The sequence below is a fragment of the Chelmon rostratus genome, chromosome 2, assembly GCF_017976325.1.
Source record: "Chelmon rostratus isolate fCheRos1 chromosome 2, fCheRos1.pri, whole genome shotgun sequence".
Classification (NCBI taxonomy): domain Eukaryota; kingdom Metazoa; phylum Chordata; class Actinopteri; order Chaetodontiformes; family Chaetodontidae; genus Chelmon; species Chelmon rostratus.
The window spans coordinates 30,945,365-30,969,837 of NC_055659.1; the positions used below are offsets into that span (position 1 = coordinate 30,945,365).

Consider the following 24,473-nt stretch of genomic DNA (forward strand, 5'->3'; position numbering starts at 1 on the left):
ACAAAGGGATCCCTTGATGTTGATTGGTTGGCCTGGTGCGCTCCTCCTTGGTTGGAACGAAAACCTGCAGCCACACGGCCCTTTATGGAATAGTTTGGACATGCCTGGTCTAGACAAATAGCAAAAAATGCAGGGCTGCTTATTGAGAACATGGCAAACAAATGGCCTGTCCACTATTCTATGAAGTCAAAGATGAACTGAGTGTTCACTGAGTGCTGGACTGTTGCTGGAGCAAAACAGAATTGTCATTCCACAAAAATTAAGGCAGGACATACTATAAAGGATCCATGAGGGTCATATCGTTGTCAAGAAATGCAAAAGAATTGTGGCAGACAGTGTTCTGCACTGGAATGAACGGAAACACTGAAAGATTAATAAACAGATGTGACATGTGCCAGAAACACAGGGACAAGCAGACCAAAGAGCCTGTGATTGGTAGATGATGTTCCAACACCACCATGGCATAAAGTAGGAATTGACGAACAAAACAGTGATGTTCATGGGGTTAAATAAAAAGGAATAGTTTTGAGTTCAGAGTGCTGTATGGGCAACATCTTACCTGAACAATAAAATAGCACATATGTCAGTCTGTTTTAAAAATGATTCATATGAGCATTCACTGATCTGTCACATCTGTGGTTAAGGTTTGGTTAAGTTTAGGCATAGGCATTAGACATGTACAATGGCATAATACTGAGTAATTTATGTCTCGACTCATGGGTGGCCCCTCTACTCTCTATTCCACCAACATACAAATAGCCTTCCCATGTAAATAAGCAAGACAGAAACAAAAGAAAGGTTACAAGAGAGTGGGTGGGCATAAAAACAAAACTGAACAGAAACTAATCCTTGAAACAGAACTCCACCTATTACTTCTCACATCACCAATTTTATCAATGCAACAATATCATGCCCACCAGCCTGTTTCTTTCACTAATTATTTCCATGCATTCCCATGTCCTTCTTAACTGCTGCTTATCAACTTTCATTGAAACTTAACAATTCCTGCAGATATTTTAAAGTAAAAGCCAACCAGAAAAGGGAGGGATTAATTGCCTTTAAGCCACTGAATAGCTTTTAATCTGAAACATCTGTGCCGGAAGTGATGAATTTCATTGACATTATGAAAAAAGAAATCATAAATGAAATATTTTACAGTAGCTTTTACTGGTTAGTCTTCTACTTGACATATTGTTCAGTCTTTTTTTTTTTTTTGTATTTTGTTGTCGTTGAGATGTATGTCCTGACTGGAGTCAAACTGCTTGTATGTGCTAACTTACTTGTCCAATAAAGCTGATTTTGATTCTGATTAACCTTGAATGGTTTAATCCATATTGTATCAATCTATATGCCCTTATTTATTAATATGTGTGACAGTGGAGAGTTTAGGCCTATGCTCTCCCCACACAGATCACAGAGGCCATACAGTAGGGGAGAACTTGTTCAGGTTAATGTGTTTGTAGAGAAACATTATTCATCCAGCACAAAGTAAACAAGCTCTGTCTCTGCGCTGTTCAGTCCTGGCCTGCCTCATTTTTCACGTGGGCAAGATACATCACCACCGTAGCACAGAGGAAAGAAAGATATCAGCTCATCATCACATCTGATTTCACTCCAGTTTCATGCACATATGCCCGTGCACGCACACACAAAGAGAAAAAGGAGCAAACTGATCATTTGTTCCTCTGTTTGTGGCTCTTGAGATGAATGGCTCCCAGATGAGGCCACTGTGGCATGAAATGCTAAGATGTAATCATCTTCTCGCAACAGGATGCTGTTTCATGAGAGGGGAATGAACTCCAATGTCTCTTTCTCTTTTTTTTGTATTACTTCCTTTATGAATCATAGTATTTTAATTTTATTGTTGATTCAGGGATGCCCCATTGTTTCCATTTTCTATCAATTATATCATTTATGTGAAGAGGTGGTGGAAGGGTGAAAGTACATGTAAAGCCTCCAACACGCAAGCACATACACACAACCCCATGAAAAAAATAATTCATTAAAAAAAGAATGGCAGCTGTAACACTCATTCCCTGAAAGAGGCGTAAATGCTAAAATTGCAGCAGCTGTTACTTTCTTTGCCTTTCAGTGACAATATTATCATGTCTACAAATGTAGTTCTAAACTGCTACTGTTGTTTTATATCCCATTGCATAGATTGGCAGTGTACAACTGGTCTGATGAAGTTTGAACATATAGGTCTGCTAAACTTGAATGAGTGAGTTTGATAGTGAGTTCAAAGTTAGTTCAGTGAGCTGCTTGTTATCTCATAAAAAGCACCCGATAGAGGGATATAATGAGCAGTGATTAATGATAAATATCTAGCCATTCTAGTCTTTTGTGCTTCCAGCAAAACCACCTGATTTGATCCCGTATCTATATCCCCCATCCTCCATCCATATAATTGCACAGTTACCATAGGAATCATCATGTGTACAATTGATTTCACACCTAAACTAGATAGTACTAGACTCTTTCACTTTCAGAATACACTCTCCTGTGTAATCCATTTGACATGAATGACAGAAACATTCCAAGACAAAAGAATGTCAATGATGGAAGAGAAAGCAAAACACATGTGCTCATATATTCTATTCAAGTTGGTGTCCTTGTTATGTTGATTGCTGTTTCTCAAAATGTTCCATGCAGGAAAACACACCTTTATGTTTGAGCCGCACATTAGCTCTTTCAACTGCAGTCGCTAGGTAAAAAGAAAGAATATTTTGAAAGAGAAAAGATCATGAAAATGCATCATGACCTTTCATGATGAGACAAAATCAAAGACTCCAAATGTAAGAAAGAGACAATTCCCCATGTTGTTCATTATGGTGTCCTCAGGAGAGGCAGCGTTGTGGTGTTCACCACAGCATGAGCTAAAATGTAGTGATAGATTTGTGCTTGCGAGTTGTGAAGTTCACCAGTGTCATTAATGATGGAATCCTCTGATGCTGGTCTGGTCTGTCGTCGATTCTTTCTTGTTCCTCAGCTTCATTAAATGAATTCAAATCATTCATGTTTTTTGGGAATGAAGACAGTGTCCACATTTGTTTTTTGCCTTGCAACAGCTTTCGATATATTAAACCACATAAATAGCAAGCTTATTTTACAGTTGACTGCTAACATGAAAAACATGGAATTAGATTTCCATTTCATGCTGCATTATCCTTCAGTAACTGCACAGCCAAGAGTGGATTATTACACTTATATCACAGCCACCTATCAAAGCTGCAGAGGTGCACCTAGTTTGTGCATGGTGAAGCAGAAATAGTATTGTTGAAAGTAGCAATATAGTACACAACTGTGATTCCCAAAAAAAGTTGGGACGTTGCGTAAAAAAAAAAAAAAAAAAAAAAAAAACAGAATTCAATCATCTACAAACAAATTGTGTTTACCGACAATGGTTTTACAAAGTGTTCCCAAGCCCATGTTGTAACATCCTTTATGGAGTTGTGTATTATACAAAGTGGCAAACCTTGCCCCATCCTGACTTGTGAATGATTGGGTCGTTCCAAACAGGTGTTTTTTTTAGCTTTCCGTAACTTTAGCAGGTTTCTTGCTTCTGTCCCAGCGTGTTTGAAATCTGTTACTGGCAAAAAAAGAAAAAAAAAAAAATCTGAATAAGCATATATTTACAAAAACCAATGAAGTTGATGAGGTAAAACATAAAATATATTATATAACAACAACAATAATAATAACAACTATAGCAATAATAATAACATCATATCAAAAAGGATGAGCAGCTCATCTATTTATTTTTGGAATCAGGGTTGTATAAGAAGTTTTAGATCATTTAAACTCTGACTTGTCTGTTTCAAGGTTATAAATGTTTGAATGTATCTTCAGCACAGAATTCCTTAACAGAAATTGTTCAGATGTGTTGGTGTGCCCTCTGAGGGCAGTGGAGCGTTTTCGGGATCTTCAGCCAGACGAGGTGGCAGATTTATTCAGCACCACTCAGAGGGTCGCCAACCTGGTGGAGAAGCACTTCAATGCCACCTCGCTCACCATCGCTATCCAGGTAAAACACAGACTTAGGAACACTTCATATATAAACTTTAGTTTGCAGTGGGGAGTTGACTACACAATCCAAGGGGGGCCCTCGTCTCTGAAATGGTGTTACATTACAAACTCTTAATGTGCTGTTAATTGTAGTTCAGACCTAATTAACATACATAGAAAACATCAGTTCAAACTCAAAACACAGTGTAGCAGATCAGTGTACTCAAGTCAAGAAAATAAGTTATTAAATTTGAAACATTGTATTGGCTGTTTTTTTTCTCATGTTTGAAGAAAATATATTTTTTAACTCAATAAAACAAATGATTTAAAAACACAGAAACTCTTGGCTCAGCAGCAGAGCAAAATGAGGCCTGTTGTTCTTTTCAGTATGGATCAGCTCTGCTGTCATATGATGGAAGCTAAATACAGAGCTGACTCTGACACCCAGACAGGCTCTCGTCTCTGACTGAGTGGTCTGTTCTGCATAACTGGTGATATATATGCTAATATCAAAAAAGCACCAATCTCACTCTGCAGCCCTGTCAGGGAAAATTGTTTCACAAGCAAGGAGAGAGATGGAAAAAATCAGACCAGTAAAGAGTAATCTTTACCTGGATATCATTTTCTTTGACTAGGGAGGTGATGAGAAGCGATGATGGGAGATTAGTTGTGACAGCTCCTGGGCTACAGCCAATGTATTAAAGGAGAACTCTTTGCAGGAGGGAGCAACTGCCACTCCTGTGACAAATAATAATATCACACAAATCAACTTCACTGAAGGGTTGATGGTGAAAAAAAAATTGAATGGTGATACAAATGCTGCATGTTTTTTCCATCAGCATTTAGAAATTACAGTGGAGATCACCAGATTTTATATAAACACACCTATTTCAACTGAGAAGAAGTGTTAAAACAGTTCACTCTCAGCAGATGGAGAAGTAGCTGTGCTTTGGAGCAGGCCAGTCTCAAAGATAGAGAGAGAAAAAACTAACTTGAACGAAGTGTCTGAGTATATACAGTTTCCAGTGTCTTTTTTAGAGATAATTCTCAACTTTCTTGATGCTACATTTGGCCAAAAACTGTAAAACTGCATGCAGGCTTTCAGATGGAACCCTCCTCATGTTCATAGCAATGCAAATAAATCTAAAAAGCAGTATTTACATGCCTGACTCTCATCCACAATCTTTGTTTCAGATAATTTAATCAAAGCTCCTCTGTCTCCACTTCCAAAACAGTGGAGACATCCAAAAACAGTTAATTACAGTTAAATATAATTTTCTTCCTCTCATCACGACATGTTAATGTTTTACATACTGCCACCTGCTGTACCAGAGAAGAATCGACTTTACAGCTTTTTTTAAGAAAGGTTAAAAATACTGGAGATTGATCTGAAAATATTCCAGTGGGAGGACAGTGGAAGAGACGGGTAAAAATATGGAAGAATCCTCAGAAAAACGGGTGGGTTGAAGGGTCTGGTCCACCTAAAGCAGTGCTTCTTAATTTTCTGTTACGCCCGAAAACATTTCGCGCCCCCCCACTCTCTGATGCGACTATAAATAGTCTATAAAATTGTTATAAGTACACCTCTGCACAACATTGTATCCTTATTAACCTTAGAACAAAAAAGAAAGAAAATATAGATCAACTTATAACAAAGAGTAACTTTATTAACATAGTTTTTTTAGTCTATAACAGAAAAGATTTAAAGTGCATCAATTTGCTTGAAATAAAAAAAACTGAATCCTTGTTTAAACTATACATTTTTTGACCGACTGCCATTTGATAGTGAAAAATAAAATTAAATAAAATCAATAAATAATAAATTCAAATTGATCAGCAACATACACTCAGGAGGAGGTTAAAATACTTTAACCTACAAAACAAATGACAAATAATGCATAAAACAATCAATATGAGGAAGGATTAAGGGCTACAATTAGCACATTTTGCAGTGCACAGCTTTTCGAAGCAGGGTTTGAAGCATGATACTGCAACTCTCAGCTCCTGCTCAATGTTTAGCTGGGACCTGTACTTGGTCTTCAGTGCAGCAACAGCAGAGGAGCCAGTCTCACAGAGATGTGATGTTGCAAAAGGAAGAAGAATGTGCATAGTCTTCTGACCTAAGAGCGAATACTGCCTCTCTACACTCAGCGAGAATTCACTCGGTGTCTGTGATGTGAACCGATGTGGAGTCAGACTTCATGTCAATGAACCGGTCCTGAAACCAGTTGGAGCTGGTTCATTGAAAGGATCTCTCACCCAGTCATACAGGAAACTGTTTTCAGGGAAGTACTTCTTAAAGAATCCCATCAATGATGAAATATGCTGCTTGATATATGGAATCACTGAGGTGGCATCATTGTCAGTAGTGTCAACAAATTCATGCAGGTTCTCGAATGAATCAGTACTCCTTCATCAAGTTGCCTGCCCCACATTGCAAGCTTTCAGGTGAAAGAGCTGATCTTGTCTGTGACATGAGGGAGGTGAAAAATAAAATCACCTCCCTAGTCAAAGAAAATGATATCTAGGTAAAGATTACTCTTTACTGGTCTGATTTTTTTCCATCTCAGTGACATGAGGGAGGTATGGAAGCATTTAGTTCATTTAGCTTTGCAAATATGTCACTCAGGTAGGCCAGTTTCGCCAGGAAGTTCTCATCACTAATTTTTTCTGCGACTTTATACTTGTGCTCATGCTCCATAAACATTCTTACCTGCTCTCTGAACTCAAAAACTCGGGACAAGACTTTTCCTCGTGACAGCCACCTTGCTTCACTGTGAAACAGCACAGCTTGGTGTTCAGCTCCCACCTCCCCACAGATAGCAGAGAAGACTTTTGTTTTTAGTGGTCTGGTCTTCTTAAAATTAACTCCACCTGTAATGTCAGTCATAACACTTAATTCAGAGGTATGGTGCCTTGAGGCCAGTGGTTCTCTGTGTATATCGCAATGTGTCCACTCAGCATTAGGTGAGACCTTTTTGCTGAGTGCCTGAAGTCCTTTTCTTGCCCCTGCCATGGTCTGTGCACCATCACTGCAAACACCAATGCAGTTCTCCCACTATAGCCCATTCTCAGTCAGGAAGCAGTCCAGCATTTTGAATAGCTCTTCAGCTGTGGCTCTGTCTCTGACATTTTTACAAAAAAAGTAGATCCTCACACAGGGAGTTTGTCATGTCAAAACGTACATAAGCAATAAGCAAACAGTCTTTGTTGCTGTCAGTTACTTCATGGAATTGTAAGGCAAAACGTTTGTCTTTAAGTTTATCTACCAGCTGTTTTTGAAGATTGTTAGCAATGTCATTTATACATCTGGCGACAGTACCATTGGACAGAGGGATAGTTTTTATTTTTGCAGCACTTGCGTCATCCAGCATAACAGAGACAATGTCTAATGCTGCAGGCAGTATCTGTCAGGGAAGTGGGGACCCTAACGCAGACACAAGGGGTGTAGATATAGATTAACAAATTTATTTAACACAAGAAAAACCAGGGTAAACCAAAACTCAGGGAACTATGAATAAAGACACACTCGGGTAAATGGGTTCACACACAGAGAGCGAAGACAACACCGGGGAACGTAGAATAACACAATCACGCAACACAACGGAGCTAGAGACAAGACTAAGAACAACTATCAATGTATAAAATTAAGAACAGAAAACGCTCCCGAAGGAGGAAGAAGCAAACGGCTATGAAAGACCTTAAGAAGTTAACTAACCAAACAACAGAAACAAAAATCACTCCTGAAAACTCGGAGGAAAATAACTACTAATAAATAAAACAAAACCAAAGAACAATCTAACAAAGAACTGAAATTCAGCTATAACTAGCAAAAACAAAACAAAGCTAGACTGTACAAATTATAATAAAAGGAAAACTCACAAGGGACACGGCACAGACATGAACACAGACAAACCAAGGGGTAACACAGACATGAACAGAGACACGAACATGAACAAAGATAAAACAACAAAATAACACTCACTGAGGGACTATGGCTATGGCAAGGGAAACACAGACAGCAAGGTGACGAAGACAAACATTTGCACGAAGGCAGTCGTGAACAAAGACAAACCAAAGAACACTCACATGAAACACGGCACAGACAAGAACAAAGACAGAAAACACAGGAAGTAAAGTAACCCAAAGACACATAACCTAAACCTTCAAAATAAAACAGGATGTGACAAAAACCAGTCAAAGACAACACACAAGGGGAGATTTAAAAAAAAAACCAGGCTCGCATGGCACGGGTCATGACAGTATCAGCTCCTCTGCTATGGTGTGGGGTTTCTTGCACTGAGCAATTTGGTACGCCACTTTATATGATGCTAACAGTGCTCGCTGGTTTACTGAAGTAGCATTCACAAACCAGGATGACTGCTGGTAATATTCAGTGCATTTTCGCTGTAAAAACTTAGCAGGTTTATCAGCATGATTACGGTGTAGTGTCTTTAAGTGAAGCTTTAACTTAATTGGCTTCCTGCTGTCCGCTGCCAACATTTTTAGACACAACAGACACAGCGGTCTTTCTTCGTCTCTCACCGTCATCACAGTGAAGCCAAGCACTACATACGCTTATGTTATGACAGATTATGTTGCTTTGGTTAATGTCAAGTTGTCATCACAAAGACATCTCAATCAATGCCAACTTTGTATGAAAAATTACATAAATGACTGATGACAACAGTCATACACATTCATAAAGACTCCTTCATGTTCCTGACAGGTGTCATAACCCATAACCCTTCAGTTAGTCACTGCGTTTATTTTGCCCACACAAAACCAGGCAAATGTTAAATGTTCATTAGTTACCAGGGGCAGATGTTGTAGGATATTAAATACACTGTCAGTATACAGTTGGCAAATACAATCTAAATACATTTTAAAAGGACTGTGGCTTGTTTGACATACAAAGCATGTAAATGAGTTGTAATATTATGTTTATGAAAGAGCATTGAAAAGTGACTTGAATAAGGCTCATTCATGCTACCTGCTAAGCAAAGTAAATGGATGGTGGTGGTGAATGGTTTAAGTGCATAAAATATAACTTCTCATCTTGTCAGTCCACTTGAAGATTTTTAAAACTAAAATTGGTCATAAAGAAATAAATGTCAGGACAAAGGAGACAATGAAACAAATCAGAGGAAAATCTTTGTTTTTTATAATTGGAGGAAAGAAGTATAGTACTGAAGCTCATCTGAAATTAAAATCTCTATCTGAATTATTAATGTAAATATTTCTGAATTTCTAGCTCTTTTCTAATTATCTCTTTCTGTTCCCTCCAGGATGGCCCTGAAGCCGGACAAACCGTGAAGGTGAGAACTTAATAATTCACCACCTTTAAATATGTCATGAGGCCTCTGCAACAGTTACACACCATTAAATAATCATTCCATTTGTGGTGCTAAACTCTTGGCATGGCTAAATAATTTAGTGATCTTTTCTAAAATGTTTAAATCATTTTTGGTTTGGTTGGAGGCTGTATGGAATGATTCAAATGGCTGACTTGGGACTCACTGAGGTCCATATAGGTTAAAGTGAGGAGGGCAGAATAATTTCCAGTAACTGCAACTCAAAGCTCTACTCCACTCTTCATACACTGTACCTCTGCTATTATTGGTGCAAGACTGATGCCATTACATTGCTTTCATTTTTAAGATAGTTTTGCTCAGTGACCTTTAGTACATATAGTCTGAAATACCTGAAAACACATTTAGTCTTGAGGTTTTCTTGCTACTGACAAAGGGGTCTGTCATCCAATTATTCTGCCAAAGTAGCAATAGATTTGGATATTCCACAAGAGATTTGAGTCTGTGCTTATTTCATTTGTGCTCTTCTTACAATGGTCTTGGATGGAAAAAAGGTGATGTGCTTTTATATTTGTAAAAGAATTTGGTTTTCACAATATAATATATAGTAAATGAAAGTAAATACTGTAATTTTAATCTTGTTTCAATGTTGTGAAAAGTAGACAGAGCATGAGTGGCTGCTAATGCTAGCACAACCAGCTCAGGCTCAGAAAAAAAGTTGGTTAAGCTTTTTCACATTACTTGTGGCAGGAAAAGACACAATGCTCATTGTTCAGAGTACAGTGCATCAGAAGAAGGATGAAGCCTGTTCATTTGACAACAGACGAGCTAAGTACCTGGCATCAGTAAGAGACGAGGAAGATGACTACCCCTAGTGTGAGACTGTATGGGATCCCGTGCAGTGGGGAAATATCTCTAGTGACTGAATAAAGACAATTCTCATTAGAGGCCTCTTCATTTCACTGCAGACAAGAAGTACCCCATATCAGTAAGAAACTGTGGTATATGTCTGTTTATTAACAAATATTCTGTGCAGTCATTTAACTAACAGACCAACATGAGAATGACTGTTATATTCACCATCATTTGTACAGTTCGATGTCAGGGAATACACTGCAGTAGTTTTCTTGCCAGGTTTGGCTCCTGGCACCGCAAATGAATCAGCTAACATTAATAGCAGCATTATCTGCACGACCAAACTAACTAGCTAATGGCAGCCACAGTTAGCAGCACTTCGCAGTTAGCTGTCTGTACTGTATTATCTATTATGTATCGTAATTGGCCTCCATTCGTCTCAGTCTAGGTTGTGTTCAGTCCTGGGCCAGGCATGTTGCCTGGAAAGCTGCTGAGCCCAGTACAGGTAGCAGTAGTTAATGGATATCTTATTTTAGCAATAAATAAAGCAACTATCTGGCCATCAGGAAACTCCTTAAATCAGGCTTCTCCACACAGCATGTGTCCCCACATGCATGTGGTGAGTTTGTGGCCGGAGCTCCATGGTCATGATGGTCAGTGATTGTAACTATTTAAAAACCACAAATGCTTCAATATCTCACGGTGATGCTAAATGGGTACCTGTATAAGTTTTTTCTGTAGCTCTTAGTATATGTTAGGTCCAGTAAAAGCAAACCAATAAAAGCATACTGTTTTCATGGTGTGGTTAGAAGTCGCACATTCACGTCTCATACTCTGAACTGCATGTTTAGATGGTCATGTGACCAATGAGAGTAGACTAGGCTATATGACTGTAAGCAAGTTAATCTGCTAACTGTTATTCCTGTGGAAATTGTTACAATGGTATCTAACAGATCACACTGACTCTGTGTTTGATGATGTTCAATTCGTTTTTTTTTTTTTTTAATGGACCTATGAACACATTTTCAGCACGACTTGAGTGTTGAAAATTATGTGTCTTGTCTAATAATTCCAATGACATTGAGCTGTGCTCATCTGATGTTTCTCTAGATAATGTGAAAAGAGCTGATTGGAGGTCTTGATGGAGCTAACAGACACATGAAAAATTTTGCAGAAATTGATAAGTAAATTATCTTGAAAAGATCTTTGTGTGTGTAAAATTCTGATAAAGGTCAAAAGAATATTCATAATGGATATGATATTTTGGTAGAAGTTTAGTTTAGTCTTCAGTTCATTTCGCATGATTATTGTTTTTCTATTAATTACAAAATATATTTTCACTTTGCAGGAAAGTTGTGCTGTCACTGTTTATATTTTACAATAAAATCAGATTTTATTTATCCCGCACTGGGGGAATTCACTTATTCGCCTATTCACCAAGCTAACAAGGCCCACTTTGTGCAGCCATTGGGATGCAGACAAGCGAAAGTAAGAAGGGTTTGAACTTCTCTCATCAGGCTCTATTTTCATTTTTTAAACAACTTTTCATTCGTGGCCAATAAACACATCTGCCTTTAGATGTAGTCAGATGAGACACAAACTACAGTTAGGCCCAGAAATGTTTGGACAGTGACACAAGCTTTGTTATTCTAGCTGTTTATGAAAACATATTCAGGATACAATTATAAAATCAATATGGGCTTAAAGTGCAGACTCGCAGCTGTAATTTGAGAGTATATTGTCTAGGACATGTCTCAAAAATCTCTCTGGTCCTGTGGGTTCTTTTAATGAAGCAATAGGAGAAGATGTTGAGTCCAAAAAAAAAAAAAAAAAACAGTTTTATTCTAACATCAATAGAATGTGCAAGGTTACAGAGCTCTGGGTCTTAACCTTTCCCTGATCCACAACAGAGTTGGGTCAGTTCACGAAGTCTGAGACACTACCTCTCCCTGACCCAGTATTTTATAGACAGAACATGAGGAAATGCTGAAACAGACGTTGGCTCCTCCTTGTTGCCTTCGGGCGCTCTCTCTCCTCTGCTTGGTCATCTTCGAGATTCCAACGTCACCGCAGCAACCTTTTTGCAAGGACTTATCTAGAGAGACACCCTTATCCCTGACGCCAACCTGTTCTATCTTAAGTTGCGGGCCCCAAGATGTCTCCCATGCCAGGTCTCTATCTCAAAACCTCCTGTTCTAGGTCATACTGGCCTTAGATATATTTTGCACACAAAGAATCACTACTCGTCTAAATCACTTCTATGAATAATAAAGGAAAAACTTAACCAGGAGAAGTAGAATTTCTGTTGATTATTCAGTCACACAATCCATCAGCAGAAAATATGAATAAGATCAACATATCAGGATCCAACTGTCATAAATGTAAGCATATGCATGTAATCTTACTATTAGCAGAGTATATGTGTGTAATCAAACTTATCAAAGTATAGGAACATGACCCAAATATCCATCATTATTCTGAGTGGCCAAATCAACAGTTTGGTACATTCTGAGAAAAAAAGAGTGCACCGGTGAGCTTGGGAACTCAAAAAGGCCTGGACATCCATGGAAGACAACAGTGGTGGATGATCGCAGAATCCTTTCCATGGTGAAGAAAACCCCCTTCACAACATCCACCCAAGTGAAGAACACTCTCCAAGAAGTAGGTGCATCAGTATTTAAGTCTACCATAAAGAGACGACTTCATGAGAGTAAATACAAAGGATTCACCACAAGGTGCAAACCATTAATCAGCCTCAATAGAAAGGCCAGGACTGACTTTGTCAAAAACACCTTCTGAAACAGATCAACCTGTGGCAGAATGGTGGGAAGAAGTAGGTCTGGAGAAGAATTGGAACAGCTCATGATCCAAATCACACCACATCTTCTGTAGAACATGGTGGAGGCTGTGTGATGGCATGGGCATGCATGGCTTCCAATGGCACTGGCTCACTTGTGTTTATTGATGATGTGACAAAAGACAGACGGAGATGGATGAATTCTGAAGTGTATAGGGATATACTTTCTGCTCAGATTCAGCCAAATGCAGCAAAGTTGATTGGATGTTGCTACACAGTACAGATGAACAATGAGCCAAAACATACTGCAAAAGCAACCCAGGAGTTTTTTAAAGCAAAGAAGTGGAAGATTCTGCAATGGCCGAGTCAATCACCAGATCTCAACCCGATCGAGCATGCATTTCTCTTGCTCAAGACATAACTTAAGGCAGAAAGACCCACAAACAAGCAAAAACTGAAGACAGCTGCAATAAAGGCCTGGCAAAGCATCACAAAGGAGGAAACCCAGCGTTTCCTGATGTCCATGGGTTCCAGACTTCAGGCAGTCATTGCCTGCAAAGGATTCCCAACAAAATATTGAAAAAAAATATTTTACGTAGGGTTATGTTTATTTGTCCAATTACTTTTGAGCCCCTAAAATGAGGAGGATTTGTATAAAAATTGCTACAATTCCTGCATGCTTAATCATATATTTTTGTTCAACCCCTGAATTAAACCTTAAAGTCTGCACTTAAATTCTGTTGTAGTTGTGTCATTTCAAATCCAATGTGGTGACATGCAGAGCCCAATTCATGAAGATTGTGTCACTGTCCAAATACTTCTGTAGTTTGTTTCAAGAATAATGGGCTCTTGTGTTCCAAACCCAAACCCACACCACTTTAAATCCCTCTCTACAGACAGATAATCTGGGTTTGTGAATTTGGCCCAAACTGCTTTTGCTATGTAACTGCTTACTAAATGAGTTCAAAATTGCACTAACTCATCCTTTAGTTAGTACCAAAGACAAAAATCCTACTTTTCAGCAGGTTTTATATCTCAAGCAATATTCAGTGTGTGCCCTAAGAGAGCAATGTCTGTTTAAAGATCTTTATTTTTCCATTTCCACAACAGCCTCCATTTTCATCCACAGAACCTCTGAGATTAAATGGCTTTCATCTAGTTAAGTTAGATTCACACCAGCAGGTAGGTATTATTTTAGCATTACTAGAATATCAGCAGCCCTGAAACATTCTTGCAAACTCCTTTGTTGAGGGTTTTACTACCAGAAAGCACATCATGGGAGCAGTGAATTAAGGCAATAATAGAATAGCTGTTGTTTCCCACTGATCCTTAACTCTAATCTACATATTTTATCAAGTAATTTTAACACAAAGCAACTTTTGATGTGGAGACCTGTCTAGCCTTTTTTATGAAAACAGATTATCTTCGTGAATGTAGCACACCTGCTACAGTACCTTCATCTATCAACTGGGTTATTGCGATCAGGTGCCTGCACGCCAGCAATAAAAATGGTCCTTTGATTGAATAAGAGCGAGGCAGGCTATAAGAGAGAGCAAGCAAATGCACTCTTATAAACTCACTGCCTGGAGTCACACATACACAAGACAAATCTCTGTGTTTTGAATGATGGAATTGGATTTTATTTTTTGTTTTATGGAAAATGCGGGGCGATTATTGTGATTTATCATGTGGAGAGATATGTATAGATCCTGCTTGTTTACTAGGCAAGCCTGGCTGTTATATATGGGTTTTTATAGATAAAGATGATTAGATGTAATATTCACAAAATAGACAATATTGAATAAACCCACAGGAAAAAAATATTTCTTAGCAGTGACTATGGAAGGCTGAGTGAAAGGCAGAGTAATTGGGAAACAGGACGGATATGATAGATGCAGAATATGTGGAGACTTTTCCAAATCAAAATCTGACAAATGATTAGCAAGACTGCTTAAAAATAAAAACAACCATTTTTTTTTTTTCTTTACATGATGACAGGTGAGGCACGGCTTCCCCTGCCTCCCCTGACTGCATGTCACTGCTTAATGTTCACTTAAAAGAAGAACAAAAAACATGAACCAGACCATGACTAAAACCAGATCAGATTTTGCAAGCTCAGGTTTCATATTGAGCACCAGTGAGAACCAAATAAACGTGGATGTATAACAAATTAAGGGCAAATGATTCAATGATCTGGTAAATTGGCATCTCTTCAAACAGCTGAAGCTTGATTAAAGAAATAGTTAAATGCTTATTTGCTTTCTTCCTGAGTGTTGATGATGATGATGAGATAGATGAGAAGACTGATATTACTCAATGATGTTACTGCTTGTTAAAACATGGAGTCAAGACATGGTTAGCCTAGCTTAGCAAAAAGACAAGAAGCATGGTTGCACAGCTGCCTGGCTAGCAGTCACTGCACTGACCTGGCTCAATTTCAACCAAGGTTGACAGCTCTACAGAATGTTTTGTTAGGGTCTATTTTGTCTGTCCACATTGCTTTGTGAGATGTTTTTTTTTTTAACATTGGACAGTTTCACAGTGCATAAATTCCAGTCTAGTGCCAATGTTAGTTGGCTGTTCAGGAAGTTGTGTGTTTTTAATGCTTTGAGGATGACGATAGGGTGTGAAAGACAGGGTGGTGGATGGGTATGTAGCAAATTCTTGTCGTGTGGCTGTAGGGATGACTAGGGATGAGTGTCGATTGGTGGGTCCCCCACTGAAATGGCAGTTTTTTGATAGAACAACTCCATTTCCAAATAAAAGTTGGGACACTGTGTAAAATGTATATAGAAACAGAATGTGATGATTTGCAAAACACTGAAACCCCATATTGAATTGAAAATAGCACAAAGACAACATATCATATGTTGAAACTGAGAAATTCCATTGTTTCTTTGAAAATGATTTCCTAATTTAGAATTTCATGTCAGCAACACATTCAAAAAAGTTCACTACTCTATTGCAACACCTCTTCTTTTAACAACACTCTGTAAGCATTTAGGCAACAGTTCAGGGTCTCCTTCGTCATACTTTATGTTTCATAATGGGTCAAACATTTTCAATGGGTGACAAGTCAGGACTGCAGGCAGGCTGGTTTAGCACCCGTATGCTTTTAGAGCTGAGCCATGCTGATGTAATAAGTGCAGAATGTGGTTTGGCAATGTCTTGCTGAAATAATCAAGGCCTTCCCTGAAAAAGACGTTCTTCTTGGCAGCATATTTTGCTTCAAAACCTGTATATATGGTTCAGCATTAATGGTGCCTGCTGATAGCAAGCCAGGTGGTCCCTCTCCTCTTTGTATCCATGATTTTTACAAAACGTATTCCAAATTTTGACTCACCAGACCACAGGACAGTTTTCCACTTCGCCTCAGTCCATCTTGAATGAGCTCAGGTCAAGAGAAGGCAGCAGCATTTCTGGATCTGGTTTATATACGGTTTCCTCTTTTCATGGTGGAGTTTCAACTTGCATTTGTGGATGCAATGATGAACTGTATTCACAGACATTGGCTTTTGGAAGTATTCCTGAGCCCATGCAGTGATGGCCAATACAGAATCATATCTGTTTTTAGTGCAGTGCTGTCTGATGGCCCATCCTATATTGTTTTTTGTCCCTTGCGTACAGAGATTTCATCAGATTCTCTGACTCTTTTAATGACATTATTTACTGTAGAATGAAGATACAATTATTAAGATAACAATTCTTTGCAATTGTATCTTGAGAAATGTTATTCCTAAATTGTTGCAGTATTTGCCAGAGCACTATGTCAGAATGGTGAACCTCTCCCCATCTTTACTTCAGAAAGATTCAGCTTCTCTGAGATTTTTATACCGGATCATGTTACCAACCTGTTGCCAGCTAACCTAATTAATTGGGAGTTATTCTACCAGGTGTTTTCTTTTTCAGCATTTCACAACTTTTCCTGTCTTTAGTTGCCACTGTCCCAACTTTTTGAAATGTGTTGCTGCATCAAATTTGAAATGAGGAAATCATTTTCAAAAACAATGAAATTTCTCAGTTTCAATATTTGTTATGTTGTCTTTGTGCTATTTTCAATTTAGTATGGGATTTCAGTGTTTTGCAAATCAGATTCTGTTTCTATTTACATTTTACACAGTGTCCCAACTTTTCTGGAAATGGGGTTGTACCTTGGATAGTACCAGGGGATGTACCTGTTTATTTGTAATGGCCCCATAACTTTTCCTCCACAAGTTCTCCAGTCAACAGTGAATGACAAAATGGATCATTACCTTCTAAAACCACACATATGAGATTTTTCTGATCTGACATCTATTGGTAAGACATTTCTTAGTACTGTTACATCTGACCATTTCTGAAATGATACATATGGGAATTTTGTAATCTGCCAACTCTATACTTAAGCTTTGATTTAGTTTAGGCACCAAAGCTGCTTGGAAATGCTGCTTGGAGAACAATATTGGTCTTGGCTACAAGAAACCACCATTGACTGTTGATAGGAAACAGGAAAACAGCTGTCTGTGTCAAAGTCCAACACACTGTTTACCCGTCCATACATCCTGACCATTTGCCCACAAATCACAAGCTCCACAACTCCTTCACGTCTGAGAGACAAAGGATTTCACACAACCTCGACAGGTTTGTGTCAGGTTAACACCAACATAGGTTGTGTTCAACCTAGCTGAATAATTAACTAATAACTTCATTACCTTACAAGTTACAAACTTCACAGATATAATACCATACAACATAGGTGCAAAGATAGCAAATCACAGAGAAACAACACAAACAAAAAATAACATCATACACATCTAAAGTTTTTCCAAAAGGCAACTGGACTTGTTTGAGGTTCTAGAACAGCATTTCACCTCTCATCCAAAAGGTGTCCATACAGTTCTAACTGACTGGTGGGGAGTCTCAGGTATTTATCCTCTTACAGGGTCATGGACCCATCTGGCTATCATGTGAGTCATTAAGGTCACATGGGCCAGGGTGTTAATGGGTCAATAGAGTAACAATGGCCCACCCATCCTGGTGTGAAGGGGTGGGGTTTTTCTGCCCAACTATCATTTAAGTCATCAAGGTCACCTGGCTCTAGATGTGAATGGCTGTTGAGCAGCCTGGGGAGGGGTCTGAGTACAGCAGTGTGAGTGGGACACCCCCTTGGTTCAGTGATGGTCTTTCCAGTTTGACATGGATGGCTCCTTTTACTCCTCTTTCAACCCATCAACCATTCAGGATGACAGAAACCTCAACATTGAAGTATACAGAAAACCCACACAGAGATCAATACCAAATACCCTGTGTGTGAAATATTCAATTTTAGACCCTATCTCTTTGAGCCCCCACTCATAAAAAGCCCAGTCTGCTCTGATTGGTCAGCTCCCACAGGCCTGTGCAGGCCCACCATTTTTCTGCAGCTCTTCCAGTGTTTTTGCAGCCAGGGAATCACTAACCCACTTCTACCGTGTATATCACCACACAAAAACTACACAGCCGCACATGTCTGAACAGGAATCTGATCCATATGAGCGTCATCCTCACTCACTTAGCCTGCAGATTTATGGTCTGTGTAGTCTGGATGAAAACTTCCGGATCTGTTTGATCCGCCCCTAGAGGAAATAAAGACAAAAATGTATTTACTTTTTAGATAAAGAAAATAACATAAAGTAGTAGACCACTTGTTCTTCCGAGTGGTCCCCGAGCACAACACACTCAGCTGATTTCAAGTCAATGCATCATGGAAACTGTCAACAAAACAAAGATGATGGGCAGTGTCACGCTTTGCAAGAGAAATGGACAAGTGATTCGTGGAACTCAGTGAAAGCAAGTGTCTGTGGGAATTGGCCTTCATGGTGGATATTATCAAGTACCTCTCAGCTGAACCTCAAGCTACAGCCAGCTTCACAGCTCTCTTCTTCTCAATGTGAAGTCATTTGTAGCAAAATTAAAGCTGTGACAAGTGCAACTGGACTGAGGTAATGCTGTGTTGTTACTATAGTTGTTTGTTTGTATGTTTGTATTTGTGTATTTGTTTGACATTTAGCACATGTGTTATGGTTTTAGGTTTGATCTTAGTTATTTCCCATTGTAATATTAGTTAATTAGATGCTTGTGTATTTAGTCCATGTGTTTTTCTTCTTTCAGGTTATCTGCGTAAGTCACTTGTGTTCCTAGTCAGTATTCCTGCCCGTCTTACTTGTGTATTCCCAATATGCTCTTAGTTCAGTTTAAGTACAGTATTTCACCTGTGCTCTTGGATTGCCTCCCTCAGTTTGTTGATTACCTGTTTTGTGCACTGGAATAAGCTTTTGCTTGCTTGGTGTCCTGCATTTGGGGCCTTGTTTGAACTGCATATAACATCACAGAATTGCGTTCTATGGTACAGTGGAATAAAATATGTCAGGCCTCGGATACATATACAACACTTGCGAGTTAGATACTTTGATTGTTGACTCGGATATTTTCATGGGATTTGTAAAGGATAAGGAAAATATAGAGTATGATCAGCCTTATCCTGCATTGTGTGGAGCTCTCCACAATGATATTGAAATGATCACAGGTTGTAAAATACCATGTAATACTCTTTAATACCTTGTAGTAGCGACACACGAATATACCACATGCAATGTTCCCCTTGGTGTGTATGTGTGCATTTAACTGTGTGGAACCTTCCACGAACAGAAACATATTGCTGTGTCAGGCTGTATCGTCAAATTATGGGGTTGTGGACTTAAGTGCATGAAGAAAATTTGCATGGAGAGGATGTGTAAGTAGGCACCTCTGACTCTGTGCTTTGTCCTGAAGGGACCTGACCACTTCTTAAACTTAGAATCTACAGCTAAAGTGATACAGTTAAGACTTAAGAAATAAGGTAGTGAGATTTACAGTAATCAGAAGCTGGTCCGTGACGGGCCATCAGAAAATCCACATTAGGCCAGTATAATTTCCCATAACACCCACCCTCTAGATCCTGGTATGCAGACACCCACACACATTATCAACTCACACACCCACACAGTCCTGTGAACACACACTCATTCACACTATACACACTTGTTGTCTGTTGTTGGCTGATGGAATGATGAGTACGTAGCTGATGCCATTCAGGGGTCACTGCCTCTTTAGGCAGTGTATACCATCTATACCATTTATATACCACCAATCCACATTACAGACTTCGGACCCAGCCCCCCTCCTCACCCGACAGGAGCCACCCCCCTGTCCCCCACCCGGCCTCTACATAACAACCGATCAGATAAGGAAGGAGCTCAAGAGGATGAAGAGGAAGAAGGCTACTGGCCCTGATGCATCAGCTCCAGACTGATCAGGGATTGTGCAGATCAGCTCTGTGGAGTTCAGCCCATCTTCAGCTTGATCCTCAGCCTAAAGAGAGTTCCTGCACTGTGGAAAACTTCCTGTGTGGTTCCAGTGCCAAAGACTGTGCATCCCAGGGAGCCCGCCCACTTCAGGCCTGTAGCCTTAACTTCCCACCTGATGAAGACACTGGAGAGGATTATACTCAACCATCTTCGTCACCTGGTGGACAGCAAGCTGGACCCCCTATAGTTCGCATACCGACCAGGCATTGTTGTGGAAGACGCTGTCATCTACCTGCTCCATCGCTCTCCTTTCCACCTGAAAAGCGCTGGTAACACAGTGAGGATTGTGTTTTTGACTTCTCCAGGGCTTTCAACACAATCCAGCCATCACTGCTTCACTGGTAGACTGTCACCGAGCTGCATGGACCATCGGCTACCTCACCAACAGACCACAGTATGTGAGGCTTCGCGATTGTGTGTCTGATGTGGCAGTTTGCAGCACCGGGGCTCCGCAGGGTACTGTACTCTCTCCTTTCCTCTTCACCCTCTACATATCTGACTTCAGACACAAAACAACCAGCTGCCACCTCCAGAAGTTCTCTGATGATACAGCCATTGTTGGATGTGTATCACAGGGGAATGATTTGGAATACAGGGAAGTTATCACTAACTTTGTCGGCTGGTGTGGACTGAACCACCTGCACATCAATGCCGGCAAGACCAAGGAGATGGTGACAGACTTCCACAGGAAAGCACCACAGACTACACCAGTGTGCAGTCAGGGTTTTGACATTGAGATTGTGGAGGAGCACAAATACCTGGCTGTATAATAAACTGGACTGGTCCACGAACACTGATGCCCTGTACAGAAAGGGCCAAAGTCGTCTTCATCTCCTGAGAAGACTGAGGTCCTTTTGGAGTATGCAGGACTCTGTGGTTGTATCTGCAGTCTTTTACGCAGTGGTGGGCTGCGGAAGCTCTGAGAGGGACAGAAAGAGACTGGTCAGGAGAGCTGGCTCTGTCCTGGACTGCCCTCTGCACACCACTGAGGATGTAGATGAGAGGAGGATGTTAGCCAAGCTGACATCGATCATGGACAACCCCTCCCACCCCCTGCATGACACAGTGGGGGCCCTTAGCAGCTCCTTTTGTGAAAGACTGTTGCATCCAGTGTGCAAGAAGGAACGCAACCGCAGGTCCTTCATTCCATCAGGTGTCAGATTATTCAACTCCAGCACTACTTAACATAAGACTGTGTTGATGTTGTTTGACAAATTACACTCATATCCATACTATTTGTGCAATACTACATTTTCCGTTTTTCATTTTGTGCAATATTACATATCAAATACTGTTTTGTATATTTATTCTTCTGTGCAATAGTAGTAACACTACTATTATTTCTAATCTGAAGGCAGCTTACATTGTTCATTTTCCACAGTTATTGGGGCAATCAAAAGTTTTTACATTTTTTTTTTTTACATACCTTATGTATAATATGTACATATATCGTCTACTTTTTATTTTGTATTTGTTTTTTCAAATGGTCTCTGTAAGTGCTGTTATAGAAATGCAGTCGGCATAATTATTTAGTTAATTAATTGGTTTAGTTAATAAATAATTTATTTAATTGAAGGTTAAAAACAGGTTAAAAGGTGTTAAAATATTAAACTGAGCTGATTAATAAGTTACAGGTTAATTAATTTATTGTGTACGTTTTTGTTGTTCCCAAGGCGGAACTAAAGTTTGTTTGTGCTTCTAAGTGGCTATGACAGTATTAACTGAAGGACTTTGGAGAAAGTTGTGAACGCACAGCTCACGTTGTTTAAGTAGAACTGTCGAATGTGAAGCCAACGGACCTCTTTTCATGACCAGCAGCCAATGAGGTATTTTTTGTTGTTCATGTTTTCGTTTTATTTGCATATGTTTACAACATGACGTGATGGATTGTATTTTGTAACACGGACTGTTTGTATGTAATTTATCACAGTTCTCCCGGCGTCAAGGAGATTTGATAGACACCTGCTCATTAAAAACGCCCGTTTCAAAGAACCGACCTGTGTCTGTTGTTGTGAAGAGAGCGACAGTCTCTATCTCTGCTGCTATTTTTCTTCCCACTGCTACACATGCTGCTGTAATGCCCAAATTTCCCCAGCTGGGGATAAATAAAGTTTTATCTTATCTTATCTTATCTAAAACCTGCAAAATATGGCATAAAGATCTGGGGTGCCTGTGATGCGCCTTCCTCATTATGCTTGGAAGTCTACACAGGGAAACCTGATGGTTTCAGAGTCTATCCACTCCTGTAATGTTGGAGGTTAACAAAGTAATCATTGTCTCATGAGAGCTTTTTTTTTACCAGTGGATGTCAAAATACCAATATTCAATATATTCATTATTATTTCATTCATTTTCAATTGGGCTTTGATCCATGGATTTTCCACTTCATCTGTAAACCTTTTCCAGATTTCTGTGAGCCAGTATTGCACGAATTGGAGGATCATTTATAACAGAAAGTTTGACAGCATGGAATGTTGGGTTGCATATGTGTATTCATGGTTTAATCTGGGCTGCACAAAAACAGTCATTAAACTGGGGTGATGCCATTCCTCCTGCCTCACTTGGAAGTTTAACCCTGGGTTTTTTCCCTGCCAAATAAATCTGGAAATGATTTTATTCAATTTTGTTGTTGTTTAATGGAATTTCTACAGGGAGTGCTTGAAATAAATATAAATGTTTTGGAACGATGTTCATCCTTACTGAGTTAATTCTATGACTAAGACCAAGGAAAGAGATAGAATTCCATCCATGTATATCATCTATGGCCCTCTTCTAAATAATGTTAGAAGAGGGCCACACTATATCTCTGCCAGTGATGTTTTTTGGGAAATGTATTCCTCAATATTTCAATGGGAATAATTAAAAGTCAAAATTTGTGTTTTTTGATTTAATTTGTACCCAGTATATCTACCAAATGTTGCTAGAAGATTCATTAAGTCAGAAATGAATCAGACGGGCCACTCTGATAAATTGCCAATTCCTCCTGGCAGCTCAAAGGTGTACTCTATATCTCTCTTTGACTTTTTCTAACTGAAACAGTTCAGTTTTTATTAGGTTTAGGCTCAAAAATGACTTGGTTAGGTTTCAGGAAAGACCATGATTGAGTTAATATAAGTATAAAGTTAGAGTTATTGAAACATTGAAAAAGTCTTAAGTCCTTAAAAGCAGCACTCTTGTTAAAATGCATGGTCACCCTCCTGTGATTTGTGGCATGGCAGTAACAATCCACTCTGGCTTTTCCAATGTATTGTGAAGTCATGAAGACTCTCCACAGAAACCATCTCTCTCATATCAGTCTGTCAGACAACTCCCTGGTGAAAAAGTACCTGTTTCTCTTGACCGAGTACCACATCTTAACCATTGCCTTGTCCCGTTTCCTTGCTAACAGCATGTCCATGTTCATGTGCTGCCCAGGAAGGCAGGAGACTTTGAGCGGAATGACAGCGTATACGATGAGGTAAAGTGTCATATTTTTTGTTATCCTAACTATGCATTTTACAACCTGTATCTGACATATGCTGATCACTATTTTAATCATTGCCAAACCATAAATAGAATAGAATAGATGAAATGAATAACGTATTATGTATAATGTATAAGATTCTCGGTAATCCATGTCAGTGCACAAGTAGTGTACACTGCATGCTTTTCAATAACTGTCAGCAACAGTTTCATAAATACATCAAATGCAGAATCTCTCTCTTTACTCACATCATATCAATAAGTATTTGGAACCTCATCCACATACAGTACGAGTACAACAAAATCGCTTGTATGTTTACTTAACCCTTGTATTGTGTTAGAAAGCTGCCCACGTATTTTGTGTCGGCGGGTCAAATTTGACCCGTTATTTAACTCAGCCTGAAAATTATTAAAAACACTAGTTATCATCCAATATTGTTTTTCACCTCATAGCTAACTTGAAGCTAACTATATATTTATATCCATGGAAACACTGTTTCCATTTTTTTTATTTTTGGCTCCACAGACCTTTTATCTTACAATATACCACTCATTTTCGATTACAAAAATTGTTTAAATTCACTAATTATATATCCTATAGTGATAAATGAGTAATTATATCATCCATGTCTTATAAACTAATATTAGAGTACATCTACCGAAAAAAAATCTATGATT

At 39.1% G+C, this 24,473-nt stretch overlaps 1 protein-coding gene across 1 annotated transcript in view; it reads left to right on the top strand.

Moving 5' to 3' along the window:
- Nucleotides 1-24,473, top strand: part of fhit (fragile histidine triad diadenosine triphosphatase) — a 323,256-nt gene that overhangs the window by 245,954 nt on the left and 52,829 nt on the right. The window contains exons 4-6 of the mRNA XM_041952738.1: nt 3,879-4,024; nt 9,294-9,323; nt 23,722-23,790. Coding sequence (XP_041808672.1) covers nt 3,879-4,024; nt 9,294-9,323; nt 23,722-23,790 — 245 coding nt within the window. The remainder of the gene's footprint in view (nt 1-3,878; nt 4,025-9,293; nt 9,324-23,721; nt 23,791-24,473) is intronic.